The following is a 21,685-nucleotide window of genomic DNA, read 5'->3' as shown; positions in this document are numbered from 1 at the left end:
GTCCCATTTTTTCCCAGTTTCTCCCCAGTTTAACCCAGTTTTTTCCCTCAGGATCAGCCGCCATTTTGCCCCATTTCCCTCATTGTCTCCATTCCCTTCCAGTTCACCAAATTTCTCCCACTTTATCCCAGTTTTCCCCAGTTTCCCCCACTTTATCCCCGTTTCCCACATTTTCTCACAGTTTGTCCCAGTTTCTCCCCAGTTTATCCCAGTTTTCCCCTCAGGGTTGGCGGCCATTTTGTTCCATGGCCCTCATTGATTCCAGTCCCTCCCAGTTCACCAAATTTCTCCCAGTTTCCCTCAGTTTCTCCCAGTTTGCCCAGTTTATCCCAATTTGCCCCAGTTTCTACCAGTTTATCCCAGTTTCCCACATTTTCTCACAGTTTGTCCCAGTTTCTCCCCAGTTTAACCCAGTTTCCCCCTCAGGATTGGCGGCCATTTTGCCCCATTGCCCTCATTGCCTCCATTCCCTCCCAGTTCACCAAATTTCCCCCAGTTTCCCCCGGTTTATCCCAGTTTGCCCCAGTTTCTCCTCAGTTTTCACAGTTTCTCCCAGTTTCTCCGCATTTTAACCCGGTTTTCCCCATTTTAACCCAGTTTCCCCGTCAGAACTGGCCACCATGTTCCTCCATTGCCCTCACTTGCTCCCAGGCCCTCCCACTGCTCCCAGTCCCTCCCAGTCCACCCAGTTTGACCAGTTTCTCCAGTTTGTCCCAGTTTCGCCAAGTTTATCTCAGTTTAACCCAGTTTGCCCCACTTTTTTCCCAGTTTCCCCCTCATGGTGGCCGCCATGTTGCCCCATTGCGCTCAATGCCCCCATAACCTTCCAGTTTACTCCCATCCCTCCCAGTTTGCCCAAATTCCCCCAGTTTAACCCCGTCCTTCCCAGTTTCACCACTCCTCACCCATTTTAACCCAGTTTCTCCCAGTTTTCCCCAGTCTCCCCATCAGGGCGGCCGCCATATTGCCCCATTCCCCTCACTGCCCCCATTCGCTCCCAGTTTTCCCCAGTCTCTCCCAGTTTCATCCAACCCCCACCCAGTTTAACCCAGTTTAACCCAGTTTCCCCCTCAGGACGGCCGCCATGTTGCTCCATTGTTCCAATTGCTCTCATGGCCCCCATTCACTCCCAGTTTCCCCCAGTTTTACCCATTCCCCTCCAGTTTCACCCACTCCTCGCCCAGTTTAACCCAGTTTCTCCCAGTTTGTCCCTTTTTTTCCCCAGTTTCCCCCTCAGGGTGGCCGCCGTGTTGCCCCATTGCCTTCATTGCCCCCAGTCCCCCCCAGTTTCACCCACTCCCCACCCAGTTTAACCCAATTTATCCCAGTTTATCCCAGTTTTTACCTTCAGGGCCGGCGCCATGTAGAGCAGGTCCTCCACGGCCAGGGGGCAGCGCGTGCGCAGGTGGCGCGCGCCAAAGTCGCGCACGAGCCCCAGGTTGTGCAGCCGGTCCGGAAGCGCCAGCGGAGCCCCAAGGCGGATTTCTGGAAAATTCCAGAGGAAAACAATGGGGGTTGCACCCCAAAATCCTTCCCGGACCCCTTCTCTATGGGACTTCCTGTACCCCTCATTGGGGTCCCCCCTTTAGGACCCCACGTTTTGCTCTTGTTTTCAACTCGGGACCCCCCCATGGTGCCCTCAAGTTGGGCTGGTCCGGATCGCTGGAAAATTCCAGAATTGGGGGTGGGGTCACACCCCAAAAAAGACCCCAAAAAACCCCTCAGATTCCCCTCCATGACCCCCCCATTGACACATAACCCCCCAAAGACCCCCCCCATGTTTCCCTATTGGAACTGTCCCCCCCTATTTTCCCCATGGGATCCCCCCATGGCGCCCTCAGTTGGGCTGGTCCAGATTGCTGGAAAATTCCAGAATTGGGGGCGGGGGTCACACCCCAAAAATGACCCCAAAAACCCTTCAGAACCCCCTAATGGACCCACAATTCCCCTAAAAACCCCTCAAAGACTCCCCCCGCCATGTCCCCCCTATTAACACTCTCCCCATGGAACTCCCCGATTTCCCTATGGAACCCCCCCCATGGCCCCCCTCAGATTGGTCCGGTCCAGCCGCACCACAGCGCCCCCTAGCAGATTCCTGCATCCACGGGACCCCAAAAAAACCCCAAAATCCCCTAAATTTTCCCCCAAAATCCCTCCTTACCCTCGAGGCGCAGGGATTGGGGGCAGTAGAAGTGGATGGCGGCCGCCAGGACCCCCCCGCTGGCCAAATCCTGCAGCCCCCTCACAGGCGGGAATGGGGGAGGCGCCGGGGGAGCTCCTTTGTCCTTCCGGTACCGAATCTTGGCGGGAAAAATTGGGAGGGGGGGGAGTCAAGGGGGTCCTCAAAATCCCAAAACCCTTTCAAACCCCCCCAAAGTGGAAGGGCTCCCCCAAAAAATAAAAAAAGGGGACCCCAAAACCCCCAAAACCACCCTAAAAGTGGCAGGACCCCCCCCCAAAATTTGCCCCCAATCCCACCCCACAGAAAAGGGACCACCCCCCTCCCCCAAAAATAGAAATGGAAGAGTCCGCAAATCCCCTCAGGGTGGGAACCCCAAAATTCCCCCAAAATCACCCCAAAAATATCAAAATTGGGGTCCCAAATTTGGGAAAAACATCCCAAAATTATAAAGGGAGGGGTCCCCAAAATCCCCCCAATTTAGGGAGGGGTTGGGGACCCCCCAAAATTCCAAAGGAGGGGACACCAAACCCTCCCAAAATGGAGGAATTCCCTTAAAAAAGAGTCAAGGTGAGCCCAAAAACCCTCCTGGAACCCCCAAATCCCCCAAAATTCCTCCCACCCCCCAAAACAGGAACATGCAGGGGAGGGGACCCCAAATTTTTTTGCAAGGACCCCAAATTTTTGGGGGAAGGGCAAAATTTTTTGGGGGGTCCCACCCTTAAATACCCTTAAAAACCCCTAAAAATGCCCCAAAAAATGCCGCAAAATTGGGGTTTTTGGGATGAAATTTTTTTTGGGGGGGGTCCTGGACTTTGGGGAGGGGTCTGGGGGTGCCCCCATCCCAAATTTTGGATTTTGGGGGGGTCCTTACCACCGGAGGTTTATTCCCCGATTCCTTCAAACAGAAGGCGATGGCGTGCTGTGGGAAAAACAGAGTCAGGGGGGCCCCAAAACCCCCTCTGGGAGCCTAAAAATGAAAATGGGACCCCAAAAAATGGAAAGAGCACCCCGAAAAATGGGGAGGTAAGGAAAATTTGGGGAAAAATTGGAAATTTTTGGGAAAAATGGGGGACTTTAAAAAAATGAGAAAAAAATTGCGAAAAATGGGGGAAAAATATTTTTAAAGTGGGAAAAAAAATAGATTTAAAGGGGAAAAAAAAGAAAAGAGCCTAAAATTGGTGAGGGGGGCCCTAAAAATGAAGGACAGTGAAAATTTGGGGAATATTGGGAAAAAAATGAGGAAAAAAATGGGAAAAAAATAGGGAAAAATGGGGAAAATATTAAAGACGGGAAAAAAGGAAAGAAAATCCTAAAATTGGTGAGAGGGCCACAAAATATTGGGAGCAGAGGAAACTGGAAAAAATTTGGGAAAATTTGAAAAAATTGAGGGAAAACGCTAAAAAAAAGGGGGGAAAAGGGGAAAAAAAAGGATGAAAAAAAGGGAAAAAGGAAAAGGGACCCCAAAAATGAGGAGGGGACCCCAAAAAGTTAAAAAATTGAGAGAAAAGAAAGAAAAAAAAAGGGAAAAAAATTCTGAAAAGAATCCCCAAAATGGAGTCTAAACCGTGAGGGCTCCCCAAGCCACGCCCACGATTCATGCCCCACCCACTCATTTGCATACGGTGACACTCATTTGCATGCCCCGCCCCCTCCATGCAGCTTCGTGCCCCTCCCCCCTCCCCAAAATTCGAGACAAGACACAGAAAAGGGGGGGGAGGGGAGGATGCTGGGGGGGGTCCCAGAAACCCCAAAATTTTGGGGGATTTTTGGAGATTTTTGAGAATTTTTTCCAATTTTTTCTGAATTTTTAATATTTTTTCGGAATTTTTAAAAAAATTTTAAGCAATTTCTTCCAATTTAAAATTTTTTTTTGACATTTCTGAAGAATTTTTTCCCAAATTTTTTTGAATTTTTGGGGTTTTTTGACTTCTTTCCAGTTTTTTGAAATTTTTTCCTGGATTTAAGAAAAAAAAAATTAAATAAATTTTTTTCTAATTTATTTCCATTTCTGAGAATTTTATTTAATTTTTGGGAATATATTTCCAAAATTTCTGCATTAATTTTGGAATATTTTTTTTCCTCTTTTTTTTCCATGTCTTTTTTCCAAATTTGTTGGAATTTTTTTCTGGATTTTTTTCCCAATTTTTTTCCAACAGTTTTTTAATATCTTAGAATTTTATTCCCAAATTTTTGGGAATTTTTTCTGATTTTTTTCCAATTTTTTTGCAATATTTTTTCCAATTTTTACAAATATTTTCCCAATTATTTTTTTATTTTTCCCCAATATTTTTGAATATTACCCAATATTTTTGGAATACTTTACCCAATTTTTTTCAATTTTTTCATGTTTTTTACAATCATTTCCAAATAATTTTCTGAATATTTTCAAAAAATTTTACAATATTTTTTCCAATCTTTAAAAATACTGTTCCAATTAATTTTTGAACTTTTTTCCCAAATAATTTGCAATTTTTCCCATATTCTTTAATATATTTCTTCCAATTTATTAAAACATTTTTCCAATTTTTAAAATTTTTTTCCCCGATATTTTTAGAATACTTTATCCAATTTTTTTCAATTTTTTTCCACTGTTTTTTGCAATCATTCCCAAATAATTTCTGGAATATTTTCCAAATTTTTCAAATATTTTCACCATTTTTTAAAACAATTTTTTCCAATCATTCCCTAATCATTTTCTAAGATTTTAAAACATTTTTTCCCACTTTTCTTTTCTATTTTATTCCAATTTTTCCCCCCCCTTAGCATCCCTCAACCCTCCCCATTCACACCAGGAGCTCCCATTCCTACCAAATTCTGGGGGGGTTTTGGAACTTTTGGAACCCCCCCAAAATCTGGGATGGGTTGGAACAGGCGGGGAAGGATCCGGGGGGGAAATTTTGGGGTAAAAAAAGGGAATTTTGGGCCAGAGCTCAGCCCCCACTTACGGGCACCAACTTCCAGTACCAGCGGGTGGGACACTGAGAAAAGAGGGGGGGTCAGCAAAGGGGGGGCCCCGCTTGGGGAGGGGTCCCCAAATGGCACCAAGCGAGTCCCAACAGCCAGGGCCAGCAGAGACAGGAGAGGCAGAAATGGGAATTTTTGGGGGGGAAAAAGGGGATTTTTTGCTGGGTTTTTTTAGATTTTTTTGGTGATTTTTTAGGATTTTTTAAAATATTTTTTAGGATTTTTTTGGGATTTTTATTAGTATTTTTTTAGGATTTTTTTGGGATTTTTTTGTGAATTTTTGCTGATTTTTTGGGATTTTTTAAAATATTTTTTTAGGATTTTTGGGGATTTTTTGCTGATTTTTTGGGATTTTTTAAAAATATTTTTGAGGATTTTTGGGGATTTTTTGGTGAATTTTTTGGTGATTTTTTAGGATTTTTTAAAATATTTTTTTAGGATTTTTTGGGATTTTTTGTGAATTTTTGTTGATTTTTTGGATTTTTTAAAATATTTTTTTGGGATTTTTTGCTGAATTTTTGGTGATTTTTTGGGATTTTTTAAAATTTTTTTTAGGATTTTTTTGGGATTTTTTTGTGAATTTTTGCTGATTTTTTGGGATTTTTTAAAATATTTTTTTAGGATTTTTGGGGATTTTTTGCTGATTTTTTGGGATTTTTTAAAAATATTTTTTGAGGATTTTTGGGGATTTTTTGGTGAATTTTTTGGTGATTTTTTGGGATTTTTTAAAATATTTTTTTAGGATTTTTTGGGATTTTTTGTGAATTTTTGTTGATTTTTTGGGATTTTTTAAAATATTTTTTTGGGATTTTTTGCTGAATTTTTGGTGATTTTTTTTAATTTTTAAAATATTTTTTGAGGATTTTTTGGGGATTTTTTTTGTGAATTTTTGGTGATTTTTTGGGATTTTTTAAAATTTTTTTTAGGATTTTTGGGGATTTTTTGGTGAATTTTTTGGGATTTTTTTTTAAATTTTTTTTAGGATTTTTTTGGGATTTTTATGTGAATTTTTGGTGATTTTTGGAATTTTTAAAGGATTTTTTAGGATTTTTTGGGGATTTTTTGGGATTTTTTAAAATATTTTTTTAGGATTTTTTGGGATTTTTTGGTGAATTTTTGGGGATTTTTTGGGATTTTTATTAGTATTATTTTAGGATTTTTTGGGATTTTTGGGGATATTTTTAGATTTTTGGGGGATTTTTTGGTAATTTTTTTGATTTTTTAAAATATTTTTTGGGGATTGTTTTTGGTGATTTTTTTGTGGATTTTTTGTGGTTTTTTTGGATTTTTTTGGGAATTTTAAAAGTATTTTTTAAGGATTTTTGGTGGGATCTTGGGGAGACTTTTGGGTGATTTTTCCCCATTTTTTAAGGATTTCTTTTGGGATTTTTTGGAAAATTCTACAGAAGATATTTTGGGATTTTGGGGTGAATTTTGCTGGATTTTTTGGTGGTTTTTCAGGGCATTTTTGGGGTAAAAAAAGGGAATTTTGGGCCAGAGCTCAGCCCCCACTTACGGGCACCAACTTCCAGTACCAGCGGGTGGGACACTGAGAAAAGAGGGGGGGTCAGCAAAGGGGGGGCCCCGCTTGGGGAGGGGTCCCCAAATGGCACCAAGCGAGTCCCAACAGCCAGGGCCAGCAGAGACAGGAGAGGCAGAAATGGGAATTTTGGGGGGGAAAAAAAGGGGATTTTTTTGGGGGATTTTTTGGGGATTTTTTGGGATTTTTTTAGGATTTTTTTGGGGATTTTTTCGTGAATTTTTGGTGATTTTTTGGGATTGTTATTAGTATTATTTTGGGATTTTTTTGTGAATTTTTGGGGATTTTTTGGGATTTTTTTAGGATTTTTTGGGGATTTTTTTGTGAATTTTTGGTGATTTTTTGGGATTGTTATTAGTATTATTTTGGGATTTTTTTGTGAATTTTTGGGGATTTTTTGGGATTTTTTTAGGATTTTTTTGGGATTTTTTTGGGATTTTTATTAGTATTTTTTTTAGGATTTTTTGGGGATTTTTTGGGATTTTTTGGGGATTTTTTTGGGATTTTTTTGTGAATTTTTGGTGATTTTTTGGGATTTTTTGAGGATTTTTTTGGGATTTTTTTTTGTGAATTTTTGGTGATTTTTTGGGATTTTTTTAGGATTTTTTTGGGATTTTTTTTGTGAATTTTTGGTGATTTTTTTGGGATTTTTTTAGGATTTTTTTGGGATTTTTTTGTGAATTTTTGGGGATTTTTTTAGTATTTTTTTAGGATTTTTTGGGATTTTTTCCTGAATTTTTGCTGATTTTTTGGGATTTTTTAAATTTTTTTTAGGATTTTTGGGGATTTTTTGGGATTTTTTGGGATTTTTTTTAGGATTTTTTGGGATTTTTTTTGTGAATTTTGGGGGATTTTTTGGGATTTTTATTAGTATTATTTTAGGATTTTTTGGAATTTTTTTGTGAATTTTTGGTGATTTTTTGGGACTTTTTTTTAGTATTTTTTTTAGGATTTTTGGGGGGTTTGGGGGGGATTTTTTTTAGATTTTTTTAGGATTTTTTGGGGATTTTTTTAGATTTTTGGGGGATTTTTTGGTAATTTTTTTGATTTTTTTAAAAAATTTTTGGGGGATTTTTGCGGGGATTTTTTGGAATTTTTAAAAAAAAATTTAGAAATGTTGGGAGATTTTTTTAGGAATTTTTTGGTGACTTTTTGTGGATTTTTTGTGGGTTTTTTTTGGATTTTTTTGGGAATTTTAAAAGTATTTTTTAAGGATTTTTGGTGGGATCTTGGTGGGACTTTTGGGTGATTTTTCCCCATTTTTTAAGGATTTCTTTTGGGATTTTTTTGGAAATTCTACAGAAGATATTTTGGGATTTTGGGGTGAATTTTGCTGGATTTTTTGGTGGTTTTTCAGGGCATTTTTGGGGTAAAAAAAGGGAATTTTGGGCCAGAGCTCAGCCCCCACTTACGGGCACCAACTTCCAGTACCAGCGGGTGGGACACTGAGAAAAGAGGGGGGGTCAGCAAAGGGGGGGCCCCGCTTGGGGAGGGGTCCCCAAATGGCACCAAGCGAGTCCCAACAGCCAGGGCCAGCAGAGACAGGAGAGGCAGAAATGGGAATTTTGGGGGGAAAAAAAAGGGGATTTTTGGGGGGTTTTTTGGGGATTTTTGGGGATTTTTTGGGATTTTTTGAGGATTTTTTTGGGGATTTTTTTGTGAATTTTTGGTGATTTTTTGGGATTTTTTTGGGATTTTTTTTGTGAATTTTTGGTGATTTTTTGAGATTTTTTTGAGATTTTTTTAGGATTTTTTGGGGATTTTTGGTGATTTTTTGGGATTTTTTAAAATATTTTTTAGGATTTTTTGGGATTTTTTTTTGTGAATTTTTTGGTGATTTTTTGGGATTTTTATTAGTATTTTTTTAGGATTTTTTGGGATTTTTTGTGAATTTTTGGTGATTTTTTGGGATTTTTATTAGTACTTTTTTAGGATTTTTTTGTGAATTTTTTGGTGATTTTTTTGGGATTTTTATTAGTATTTTTTTAGTATTTTTGGAGATTTTTTTGTGAATTTTTGGTGATTTTTTGGGATTTTTTTTTAGGTTTTTTTTTAGGATTTTTTGGGATTTTTTGTGAATTTTTGGTGATTTTTTGGGATTTTTTTTTTAGTATTTTTTTAGTATTTTTGGGGATTTTTTGTGAATTTTTGGTGATTTTTTGGGAATTTTATTAGTATTTTTTTTAGGATTTTTGGAGATTTTTTTTGTGAATTTTTGGTGATTTTTTGGGATTTTTATTAGTATTATTTTAGTATTTTTGGAGATTTTTTTTGTGAATTTTTGGTGATTTTTTGGGATTTTTATTAGTATTTTTATTAGTATTTTTTAGGATTTTTTGGTGAATTTTTTGGTGATTTTTTGGGATTTTTATTAGTATTTTTTTAGGATTTTTGGAGATTTTTTGGTGAATTTTTGGTGATTTTTTGGTACTTTTTTAGTATTTTTTTAGGATTTTTTGGGATTTTTTTTGTGAATTTTGGGGGATTTTTTGGAATTTTTAAAAGACCTTTTTTCGGATGTTTTGGGATTTCTTTTAGGGTTTTTTGGGTGATTTTTTAGAATTTTTTAAAGATTTTTTGGGGATTTTTTAAGGATTTATGAGGGGATTTTTTGGAATTTTTTCGTAATTTTTAAAATTTTTTTAGAAATTTTGGAGGTACTTTTTAAGAAATTTTGGAAGTATTTTTTAGGAATTTTTGGTGATTTTTTAAAGATTTTTTTAGGATTTTTAAAAGATTTTTTTAGGATTTTTTGGGGTTTTTTTGCTGAATTTTTGGTGATTTTTTTGGGATTTTTTAGATTTTTTTGCTGAATTTTTGGTGATTTTTTGGGGGATTTTTAAAATATATTTTTGAGAATTTTTGGGATTTTTAAAGGAATTTTGGGGGGATTTTTCAGAGATTTTTTTTGTGGTTTTTTGGTAACTTCTTAGGAGTTTTTTGGGATTTTTTTTAATTTTTGGGAATTTTTAAAGAATTTTTTTAGGGTTTTTGGGTGGTTTTTTGGGTGTTTTTAAAGATTTTTTTAGAATTTTGGGGGGATTTTTTTTTATAATTTTTTCTGGATTTTTGGTGGATTTTTTGTGGGTTTTTTTAGGAATTTTTTTAGGATTTTTGGGGTGATGTTTGAGCATTTTTCTTGGAATTTTTAAACAATTTTTTGTGGTTGTCTTCGTGATTTTTTGGGAAACTTTCAGTATTTTTAGGGGTGTTTTTGGGTAGTTTTTGGAGTTTTTTGGGGATTGTTTTTGGTATTTTTTAATGATTTTTTGTGGATTTTTGATAATTTTTTGGGGAATTATCAGGGAATTTTTAATGATTTTTATTGTGGATTTTTGGATGATTTTTTGGGGAATTTTTGAGGAATTTTTAATGATTTTTATGTGGATTTTTAAAAATTCTTTGGGGAATTTCTGGGATTTTTGGGGGGATTTTTGGGGGGATTTTTTGTGATTTTTTGGGTGATTTTTTGGGTGATTTTTTTGGTGATTTTTTGGGGTGATTTTTTTGTGATTTTTGGAGGGATTTTTTGGGGATTTTTGTGGTTTTTTTGTGATTTTTTTTTTTTGAGGGATTTTTTTGGGATTTTTGTGATTTTTTGGAGGGATTTTTTTGGGATTTTTGAGTTTTTTGGTAATATGTTTAGAGGGATTTTTGGGAGCTTTTTTGATTTTTTCGGAGCAATTTTTTTCTGGTTTTTGGGCATTTTTATCGATGTTTTTGAAGATGTTTTTAGGGCTTTTTTGTGAGATATTTTTATGATTTTTTTACCGATTTTTGGAGATTTTTTTGGGGAATTATTTTGATTTTTTAGGGGGGATTTTTTATGATTCTTTGTGATTTTTTGAGGCATTTTAGGGGGGATTTTTGGAATAATTTTATTTTTTTTTTTACCTTGTGGCTGCATCCCGGGGGTGCCGTGGAGCTCTCGGGGACCCCCAAATTCGGGGCTGTCCCCCCCCCCTCCTTTTCGCTGCTTTCCTGCAGCTTCCGATTCACCTAAAAAAAGACCCCAAAAATTCCAATTTTTTCCCTTTTTCACCCCCAAAAAAAACCCCAAAACCTCCCAAAATTCCAACTCACCGTCTCCAACCAGGCCAAAATTTTGGGTTCCCAGGATTGGGGTCCCGAGGGTGCTCCAGGAGGTGTCCCCAAATTTCGGGTGGCCTCGGTGACAAAGGCGGCCATGAGGGAATCGATCAGAGCCAGGTGGGCGCCCTGCAGGGACATTTTGGGGTTTTTGGGAAAAATTTGGGGATTTGGGGGATTTGGGAAAAAAATTGGGGTTTTTTTGGGGGGGAAATTGGGGTTTTTGAAGAAAATTTGGGGTTTGGGGGGGAAAAATTGGGGCTTTTGGGGTCTAGGGGAGGAAAATTTGGGGGTTTGGGGGACTCGGAGGCGGAAATTTGAGGGAAGATTTTGGGTTTTTGTGGGAAAATTTGGGGATTTGGGGGAAAACTTTGGGGTTCTGGGGTCTAGGGGAGGAAAATTTGGGGGTTTGGGGACCTGGTGGGGGAAAATTTGGGGGAAGATTTGGGGGAAATTTGGGGGAATTTTGAGGCATTTCGGGAGGATTTGGGAGAACTTGGGGAGATTTGGGGGATTTTGGGGGAGTTTAGGGGGAATTTGAAGAGGTTTGGGGGACTTTGAGGCATTTTTGAGGGATTTGGGGGCATTTTGGGAGGATTTTGGGCATTTTGGGAGGGTTTTGGGGGAGATTTGGGGACATTTTGTGGCATTTTGGGGCTCGCGATTCCTCCCCCGCCCTTCCAGGCCTCCCCGGGGTGGGCGTGGCCAATCGGGAGGGGCGTGGCCAACAACAAATGGGCGTGGTTATGAGAGATGGGCGTGGACATTGAAAGGGGGCGTGGCCACGGGGCGGGGAGGGTTAATGGGATTGGCCTGAGCCAATTAAAACCAATTAAAGCCAATTAAAGCCAATTAAAGCGGCTGAGCCTTAATGAGATTAATGAGGGGGGGGGCACAGGCGGCTCCCAGTGCTCCCAGTAACACCAGTACCCCCCCCCCAAACCCCTCCCAGTGCCTCCCAGTCTCCCCTCCCAGTGCTCCCAGTAACACCAGTCTCCCCTCCCAGTGCCTCCCAGTGCTCCCAGTCTCCCCTCCCAGTCCCTCCCAGTGCTCCCAGTCCCTCCCAGTGCTCCCAGTCCCTCCCAGTCCATCCCAGTCCCTCCCAGTGCTCCCAGTACATCCTCCCACTCCCCTCCAATCCCCTCCCAGTGCTCCCAGTCCATCCCAGTGCTCCCACTGCTCCCAGTACCCCCTCCCAGTGCTCCCATTCTCCCCTTCCAATCCATCCCAGTGCTCCCAGTACCCCCTCCAGTCCCTCCCAGTCCCTCCCAGTCCATCCCAGTGCTCCCAGTCTCCCCTCCCAGTGCTCCCAGTGCTCCCAGTCTCCCCTCCCAGTCCATCCCAGTGCTCCCAGTCTCCCCTCCCAGTGCTCCCAGTGCTCCCAGTACCCCCTCCAGTCCATCCCAGTCCCTCCCAGTGCTCCCAGTACCATCCGGATCGGTTTCTGCTGCAGGTCCTGCGCTCGCACCGGGACCCCCTGCAGGGTGGGGGGGAGGCCCCGCCCCGCCAGCAGCGCCAGCAGCGCCCCCAGGTCCGCGGGGGGCGTGGCCAGGCCGGGGGGCGTGGCCAGGGCGTGGCTCCAGGCCCTGCAGTAAATGTCGGTGGCCAGCAGGAGGCGCTCCACGGGCGGCTTCAGGTGCTCCTGCGCGTATTGGTCGGTGTAAAACGGGTCCCGGAGCTCCTCGGGGACGTTGGCTGGGGTAGGGAGGGGAGAGGAGAAGAAAAAAGGGGAGATTTGGGTTAAAAATGGGGGATTTGGGGGGGATGGGATGGAAGGGGTTAAAAATGGGAGGGGAAAGGGTTAAAATTGGGATTGTTGTGGTCAAAGGTCATCTGGGGCCAATCATGGACAGACGGACACTGACCCAGCATGGACAGATGGACACTGACCCAGCATGGACAGACAGACACTGACCAACCATGGACAGACGGACACTGACCCAGCATGGACAGATGGACACTGACCCACCATGGACAGACAGACACTGACCAACCATGGACAGATGGACACTGACCCACCATGGACAGACGGACACTGACCAACCACGGACAGACGGACACTGACCCAGCATGGACAGACGGACACTGACCCACCATGGACAGACGGACACTGACCAACCATGGACAGACGGACACTGACCCAGCATGGACAGATGGACACTGACCAACCATGGACAGACGGACACTGACCAACCATGGACAGATGGACACTGACCAACCATGGACAGACGGACACTGATCCATCATGGACAGATGGACACTGACCCGCCATGGACAGATGGACACTGACCCAGCATGGACAGATGGACACTGACCCACCATGGACAGACGGACACTGACCCACCATGGACAGACAGACACTGACCCAGCATGGACAGACAGACACTGACCAACCATGGACAGACGGGCACTGACCCACCATGGACAGACGGACACTGACCAACCATGGACAGACGGACACTGACCCACCATGGACAGACGGACACTGACCAACCATGGACAGATGGACACTGACCAACCATGGACAGATGGACACTGACCCACCATGGACAGACGGACACTGACCAACCATGGACAGACGGACACTGACCCAGCATGGACAGATGGACACTGACCCAGCATGGACAGACGGACACTGACCAACCATGGACAGATGGACACTGACCCAGCATGGACAGACGGACACTGACCCAGCATGGACAGACAGACACTGACCAACCATGGACAGACGGACACTGACCAACCATGGACAGACAGACACTGACCCAGCATGGACAGACAGACACTGACCCAGCATGGACAGACGGACACTGACCCAGCATGGACAGACGGACACTGACCAACCATGGACAGACAGACACTGACCCAGCATGGACAGACAGACACTGACCAACCATGGACAGACGGACACTGACCCAGCATGGACAGATGGACACTGACCCACCATGGACAGACAGACACTGACCAACCATGGACAGATGGACACTGACCCAGCATGGACAGACGGACACTGACCAACCATGGACAGATGGACACTGACCCACCATGGACAGACGGACACTGACTAACCATGGACAGATGGACACTGACCAACCATGGACAGATGGACACTGACCCACCATGGACAGACGGACACTGACCAACCATGGACAGACGGGCACTGACCCACCATGGACAGACGGACACTGACCAACCATGGACAGATGGACACTGACCCAGCATGGACAGACAGACACTGACCAACCATGGACAGACGGACACTGACCCAGCATGGACAGATGGACACTGACCCACCATGGACAGACGGACACTGACCAACCATGGACAGATGGACACTGACCCAGCATGGACAGACGGACACTGACCAACCATGGACAGATGGACACTGACCAACCATGGACAGACGGACACTGACCCAGCATGGACAGACGGACACTGACCAACCATGGACAGATGGACACTGACCCACCATGGACAGATGGACACTGACCAACCATGGACAGACGGACACTGACCCAGCATGGACAGATGGACACTGACCAACCATGGACAGACGGACACTGACCCAGCAGGGACAGACGGACACTGACCAACCACGGACAGACGGACACTGACCCAGCATGGACAGACGGACACTGACCCAGCATGGACAGACGGACACTGACCAACCACGGACAGACGGACACTGACCAACCATGGACAGACGGACACTGACCCAGCAGGGACAGACGGACACTGACCAACCACGGACAGACGGACACTGACCCAGCATGGACAGACGGACACTGACCAACCATGGACAGACGGACACTGACCCAGCATGGACAGATGGACACTGACCCATCATGGACAGACGGACACTGACCAACCATGGACAGATGGACACTGACCAACCACGGACAGACAGACACTGACCCGCCATGGACAGACGGACACTGACCAACCACGGACAGATGGACACTGACCAACCATGGACAGACAGACACTGACCCAGCAGGGACAGACGGACACTGACCAACCATGGACAGATGGACACTGACCCAGCATGGACAGACGGACACTGACCAACCATGGACAGACGGACACTGACCCAGCAGGGACAGACGGACACTGACCAACCATGGACAGACGGACACTGACCCAGCATGGACAGACGGACACTGACCAACCATGGACAGATGGACAATGACCCATCACGGACAGATGGACACTGACCAACCATGGACAGATGGACACTGACCAACCATGGACAGACGGACACTGACCAACCATGGACAGACGGACACTGACCCAGCATGGACAGATGGACACTGACCCAGCATGGACAGACGGACACTGACCAACCATGGACAGACGGACACTGACCCAGCATGGACAGATGGACACTGACCCAGCAGGGACAGACGGACACTGACCGACCATGGACCCACCACAAACCCCAGGAGACCCCAGCAACGACCACTGAGACCCCCAAGGACCACACGGAACCTCAATGGTCATGGAGACCCCAAAATTGGCCACAGAGACCCCAAAATCGACCCTGGAGACCCCAAAATTGGTCATGGAGAGCCCCTAAACCATGGAGACCCCAACCATGGTCATGGAGACGCCAAAAATGACCCTGGAGACCCCAAAATTGGTCATGGAGACCCCAGCAACGACCACTGAGACCACCAAGGACCACACAGAACCTCAACAGTCATGGGAACCCCAAAACCGACCATGGAGACCCCAAAATTGACCTTGGAGACCCCAAGAGTGACCACAGAGACCCCAAAATTGACCCTGAAGACCTCAAAATTGGTCACGACCCCAAAATTGAGCCTGGAGATTCCAAAATTGGTCACGACCCCTAAATTGATCCAGGAGACCCCAAGAGTGGCCAAAGAGACCCCAAAATTGGTCATGGAGACCCCAAAATTCATGCTGGAAAGCCCAAAATTGGTCAAGATCCCAAAATTGATCATGGAAACCCCAAAATTGACCCTGGAGATCCCAAAATTGGTGAAGAACCCAAAATTGATCCAGGAGACCCCAGAATTGCTCAAGAACCCAAAACTGCTCCTGCCGACCCCAAAATTGATCATGGAAACCCCAAAACTGATGCTGGGGACCCCCAAACTGAAACCTGGAGACCCCAAAATTCATCGTGCAGACCCCAAAATTTGTCATGGAAATCACAACATTCACCCTGGAGATCCCAAAATTGGTCAAGATCCCAAAATTGACCCTTGGAGATTCCAAAATTGGTCAAGATCCCAAAATTCCTCATGGAGACCCCAAAATCGAACGTGGAGACCCCAAAATGGCCCTGGAGGACCCCCCTGAGCCTCCCCCAAAATCCTGGCCCAGGTGGGGGAGGGGCAGATTCCAGGGGTGGGGGAGGGGCAAGGCCACGCCCACAGGTGGGGGAGGGGCAGGGGCCACGCCCAGAGGGGACACCTGGGGACGGTCACGTGACCCGGGGCAGCCGTGGGAGCCTCGCCTGGCCCCGCCCCCTCCAGCTGTGATTGGCTCCCCACTCCTGGCCCCGCCCACTCCTAGCCCCGCCCACTCCTGGCCAAAGGGCGAATGGGGGGGAGGGGAGGGGACTTTGACCCCTGGGAGGGTCCAAAATTCACCTGGGAGGGTCCTAAATCACCTGGGGGGGGGTCCCAAAAATACCTGAGGGGGTCCTAAAAACACCTGGGGGGGTCCTAAATCACCTGTGGGGTCCCAAAAACACCTGGGGAGGGTCCCAAATCACCTGGGGGAGGGTCCCAAAATACACCTGGGAGGGTCCTAAATCATCTGGGGGGCCCCTAAAACACCTGGGGGGGGGGGTGTCCCAAAAAGCACCTGGGGAGGCTCCTAAATCACCTGGGGGATCCCAAAAATACCTGAGGGGGTCCAAAAATACCTAGGAGTGGTTCCTAAATCACCTGGGGGGGTCCCCAAAAACACCTGGGGGGAGGGGTCCCAAAATTAATCTGGGGGCGGGTCCTAAATCACCTGTTAGGGGTCCCAAAAACCAGCTGGGGGAGGAACACCTGGAGGGGGATCCTAAATCACCTGGGGAGGGGGGGGGGGTCCCAGAATACACCTGAAGGGTCCCCAAAACACCTGGGGGGGGAACACCTGGGGGGGAGGTTCCTAAATCACCTGGGGAGGGGGAGTTCCTAAGTCACTTGGGGGGGTTCCTAAATCACCTGGGGGGGTTCCCAAAATTCACCTGGGGGCGGAGTTCCTAAATCACCTGGGGGGTAGGGGGGGGGGTCCCTAAATCACCTGGGGAGGGGAACACCTGGGGGAGGTTCCTAAATCACATGGGGGGGTTTCCCAAAATTCCCCTGGGGGGGGAACACCTGTGGGGGAGTTCCTAAATCACCTGGGGGAGAGTTCCTAAATCACCTGGGGGGGGGGTTCCTAAATCACCTGGGGGGGTTTCCCAAAATTCCCCTGGGGGAGGTTCCTAAATCACCTGGGGGGGTTTCCCAAAATTCACCTGGGGGGGTTTCCTCTTTTGGGGGAGGGGGCGACCCCTCCCTCTCCCCCCCCCACCCCCCCCCCACCAGCACCGCAGGGGGCGGCTCCCCGGCCCTGTGACGTCACAGCGCTGTGACGTCACAACCGCCCCCCCTCCCCATTGACTGCAACAAAAGCGCCCGAGGGGGGGGGGAGGGGAAATCCCGGGATTGGGGGGGACCCCTCCCCTCCCCCCCCCCAAATAATCACCGGGACCCCTCCCCAAATTAAAACCCCCCCGCAATGGCGGCACCGGCATCGGCCCCGCCCCCCCTTCAACCGGGGAACACCGGGACCACCGGGACCCTCCCCAAAACCGGAACCCCCCATTCGGGACCACCGGGACCCCTCCCCAGTACCGGAATCCCCCATTCGGGACCACCGGGACCCCCTCCGGTACCACCGGGACCCCTCCCCGGTACCGGTCTCGGTTCCAGAGACCCCCATTCGCTACCGAGACCCCTCCCCAGTCCTGCACTCGGTACCACCCGCCCCCATTCGGTACCGGAGCCCCTCTGGTAACACCGAGACACCTCCCAGTCCCGAATTCGGTACCGAGACCCTCTCTGGTACCACCGGGTCCCTCTCCGGTACCACCGGGACCCCTCCCCAGTCCCGCACTCGGTATCAGCCTCTCCCATTAGGTACCGAGACCCCTCCTCAGTCCCGAATTCGGTACCGAGACCTCCTCCGGTACCACCGGGATCCCCTCCGGTACCACCGGGACCCTTCCCCAGTCCCGGTCTGGGCACCATCCGCCTCCCATTCGGTACCGGGACCCCTCCGCAGTCCCAGATTCGGTACCGAGACCCCCTCCGGTAACACCGGGACCCCTCCCCAGTCTCGCATTCGGTACCAGCCCTCTCCCATTCGGTACCGGGACCCCTCCCCAGTCCCACACGCGGTACCACCTGCCCCGCATTCGATACCGAGACCCTCTCCGGTAACACCGGGACCCCTCCCCAGTCCCGCACTCGGTACCGGGACCCCTCCGGTACCACCGAGACCCCTCCCCGTACCCACAACCGCAGACCCCCCCCTCCCCATCCTCCTCCCCGCCATCCCCCCCGTTCCCCCCCCTCCCTCCCCGGTCCCCGCCCGCTCCTACCGGCGCCGCCGTAGCCGGTGGCGATGGCCCAGGCCAGGCTGGCGGCGCTGCGGGCCCGGTTCCCGTCGTACTGGTCGAGCGGGCGGATCTCGGGCACCAGGAACCCGCGGCGCATGGCGGCGGCGGCGGCCGGAGGAGCCGCCACCATCCCGGGGCCGCCGCCGGGGCCACCGGGGCCGCCGCGGCCACCGGCGCCGCCTTCGGGTGCGCTCGGGGAGGCTTCGGCTGCGCTCGGCTGCGCTTCGGGTGGGCTCGGAGAGGCTTCGGGTGGGTTCGGCGGCTTCGGGTGGGCTCGGAGAGGCTTCGGGTGGGCTCGGGTGGGTTCGGCGGCTTCGGGTGGGCTCGGAGAGGCTTCGGGTGGGCTCGGGTGGGTTCGGCGGCTTCGGGTGGGCTCGGGAAGGCTTCGGGTGGGTTCGGCCGCCTCAGAAAGGCTTCGTGTGGGTTCGGGTGGGTTCGGCCCCTTCGGAAAGGCTTCGGGTGGGTTCGGCTCGTTCGTGTGGGCTCGGAGAGGCTCGGAAAAGCTTCGGGTGGGCTCGGGTGGGTTCGGCGGCTTCGGAGAGGCTTCGGGTGGGTTCGGCAGCTTCGGGTGGGTTCGGAGAGGCTTCGGGTGGGTTCGGCCTCCTCGGAAAGGCTTCGGGTGGGTTCGGCCCCTTCGGGTGGGTTCGGCCCCTTCGGGTGGGTTCGTAGAGGCTCGGAAAGGCTTCGGCTTGGTTCGAGGGGGGTTCCGGACGGGGTTTCGGGTGGGTCCGAGGGGGTTCGGGCGGTTCCGGACGGGTTCGGGCGGGCGCGGCGCGAGCGCCAGGTGCGGGGAGGTGGGGGGGGGGTGGGGGAAAGGGGCGGGGCGCACCTGCGGTCACGTGACTGGGGAGGGGGGATGGAGGCCACGCCCCCTTTCCTCCGGCGCGCGCGGGGAAAGGGGCGGGGCTGGCAGAGGGATACTGGGAATACTGGGAGCACTGGGAATGTCCCCGTGTCCCCCCTCGTGTGTCCGTGTCCTGGGTCCCCATGTCCGTGTCCGGTGTCCCCCTCGTGTCCCCGCGTCCATTTTGGTGTCCCTTTGTCCGTGTCAGTGTCCACCTGTCTGTACCAGTGTCCCCGTGTCTGTGCCAGGTGTCCCCCCGTGTCCCCATGTCCGTGTCCTCATGTCTGTGCTGGTGTCCCCGTGTCCAGTGTCCCCATGTCCGTGTCCGGTGTCCCCATGTCTGTGTCATTGTCCCCCTGTCCCCATGTCCGTGTCCTCGTGTCCGTGTCCAGTGTCCCCCTGTCTGTGTCATTGTCCCCATGTCCCCACGTCCGTATCTGATGTCCCCTTGTCGGTGTCCCCCTGTCCGTGTCTGGTATCCCCGTGTCCATTCCAGTGTCCCTTTGTCCATGGCCGGTGTCCCCATGTCCTCCTGTCCGTGTCTTGTGTCCCCATGTCCGTGTTTGATGTCCCCTCCCCATGTCCGTGTCCCCCTGTCCATGTCCTGTGTCCCCTCCTGTCCTCCTGTCCATGTCTGGTGTCCCCGTGTCCATTTCATTGTCCCCATGTCCATCTCAGTGTCCTCCTGTCCATGTCCTGTGTCCCCCTCTCCCTGCTGGTGTCCCCATGTCCGTGTCAGTGTCCCCATGTCCATCTCAGTGTCAACGTCCCCATGTCGGTGTCCCCGTGTCCGGTGTCCCTCGGTCCCTCCCCGTGTCTGTGTCCATTGTCCCCGTGTCCCTAATAATGTCCCCATGTCCGGTGTCCCCATGTCCCTGTCCTTGTCCCCGTGTCCCTATCACTGTCCCCATGTCTGTGTCCCTGTCCCCGTGTCTGGTGCCCCTGTTGGTGTCTGTGTGCCCTGTCCCTGGCCCCTCAGTGTCCCCTCCCATGTCCCCGTGTCCCCCTGTCCCTCTCTCTGTCCCCATCCCTGTCCGTGTCCCCTCAGTGTCCTCCCCATGTCCCCCTGTCCCTCTCTCTGTCCCCATCCCTGTCTGTGTCCCCATCCCTGTCCCCTCAGTGTCCCCTCCTGTCCCCGCCGTGTCCCCCCCCCGTGTCCCGTGTCTGTCCCCGTTGCCATGGCCACGGCGGAAAAATAGGACACGGGGAGGGGCCGGGGGACACCGGACACGGAGACAGGGACACGGACACACGGACACCGACAGGGACACACGGACACCGACAGGGACGCCGGACACAGGGACAGACATGGGGACACCAACAGGGACACCAGACACGGGGACAGAGACACGGACACACGGACACCGACAGGGACACACAGACACCGACAGGGACACCGGACACAGGGACAGACATGGGGACACCAACAGGGACACACGGACACCAACAGGGACACCGGACACGGGGACAGGGACACGGACACACGGACACCAACAGGGACACTGGACACGGGGACAGGGACAGGGAGGGGACACTGAGGGGACAGAGATGGGGACAGGGACAGGGACAGGGTTGGGGACACTGAGGGGACATGGGGACATGGAAGGGACAAGGTGGCATCAGCAGGGACACGGAGAGGGACATGGGAGTGACACAGGGCGGGGACTTGGGGACACGATGGGGACATGGAGGGGACACAGAAAAGGGACCTGGAGGGGACCTGGGGACACCAAAGGGACACAGAGGGGACTTGGGGACATGGAGGGGACACCAGGGGACTCTGGGGACACCAAAGGGACACCTCAGGTGGCACCGAGGGGATTTGGGGACACCAAAGGGGCACCGAGTGTGGCACCGAGGGGACTTGGGGACATGAGAGGGACCCGATGGGGACACAAGAAGGGACCTGGGGGGGATTTGGGGACACCAAAGGGACCTGGAGGGGACTTGGGGACACCGAGGGTGGCACCGCAGGGATTTGGGGATGCGAGAGGGACATGGAGGGGGTTTGGGGACAGGGAGGGGACACAGGAAAGGACCTGGAGGGGATTTGGGGACGTGGGCTGGGGACACGGAGGGGGGATTTGGGGACACCTCAGGGATTTGGGGACACCAAAGGGACACAGAGGGGACACCAATGGTGGCCCTGCAGGGGTTTGGGGACACTGGGGGGGATTTGGGGACACCAAAGGGACACCGAGGGGACATCGGGGGGGTTTTGGGGACACCCTCAGGGATTTGGGGACACCGGGGGGGTTTGGGGACACCCTCAGGGATTTGGGGACACCGGGGGGGTTTTGGGGACACCCTCAGGGTTTTGGGGACATCGGGGGGTTTTGGGGACACCGGGGGGGGGTTTTGGGGACACCCTCAGGGTTTTGGGGACACCCTCAGGGATTTGGGGACACCGGGGGGGTTTGGGGACACCCTCAGGGA

General features: G+C 49.5%; 1 protein-coding gene across 1 annotated transcript in view; it reads right to left on the bottom strand.

Moving 5' to 3' along the window:
- The window catches only part of CAMSAP3 (calmodulin regulated spectrin associated protein family member 3), a 32,179-nt gene extending 12,904 nt beyond the window's left edge, over nucleotides 1-19,275 (bottom strand). Inside the window, exons 1-9 of the mRNA XM_054518144.1 lie at nucleotides 18,988-19,275; nucleotides 18,388-18,947; nucleotides 12,205-12,470; nucleotides 10,770-10,904; nucleotides 10,581-10,685; nucleotides 8,099-8,131; nucleotides 3,054-3,101; nucleotides 2,162-2,300; nucleotides 1,346-1,485 (exon numbers count right to left, since the gene is read on the bottom strand). Of these exons, the coding sequence (XP_054374119.1) occupies nucleotides 1,346-1,485; nucleotides 2,162-2,300; nucleotides 3,054-3,101; nucleotides 8,099-8,131; nucleotides 10,581-10,685; nucleotides 10,770-10,904; nucleotides 12,205-12,470; nucleotides 18,388-18,535 (1,014 nt within the window). The 5' untranslated portion in view covers nucleotides 18,536-18,947; nucleotides 18,988-19,275. The remainder of the gene's footprint in view (nucleotides 1-1,345; nucleotides 1,486-2,161; nucleotides 2,301-3,053; nucleotides 3,102-8,098; nucleotides 8,132-10,580; nucleotides 10,686-10,769; nucleotides 10,905-12,204; nucleotides 12,471-18,387; nucleotides 18,948-18,987) is intronic.
- Nucleotides 19,276-21,685: the final 2,410 nt, after the last annotated feature.

This window comes from Molothrus ater, chromosome 36 (assembly GCF_012460135.2).
Source record: "Molothrus ater isolate BHLD 08-10-18 breed brown headed cowbird chromosome 36, BPBGC_Mater_1.1, whole genome shotgun sequence".
Lineage (NCBI taxonomy): Eukaryota > Metazoa > Chordata > Aves > Passeriformes > Icteridae > Molothrus > Molothrus ater.
The sequence above is the reverse complement of the archived record's forward strand: the minus strand, read 5'-3'. Positions and strand labels throughout refer to the sequence as shown.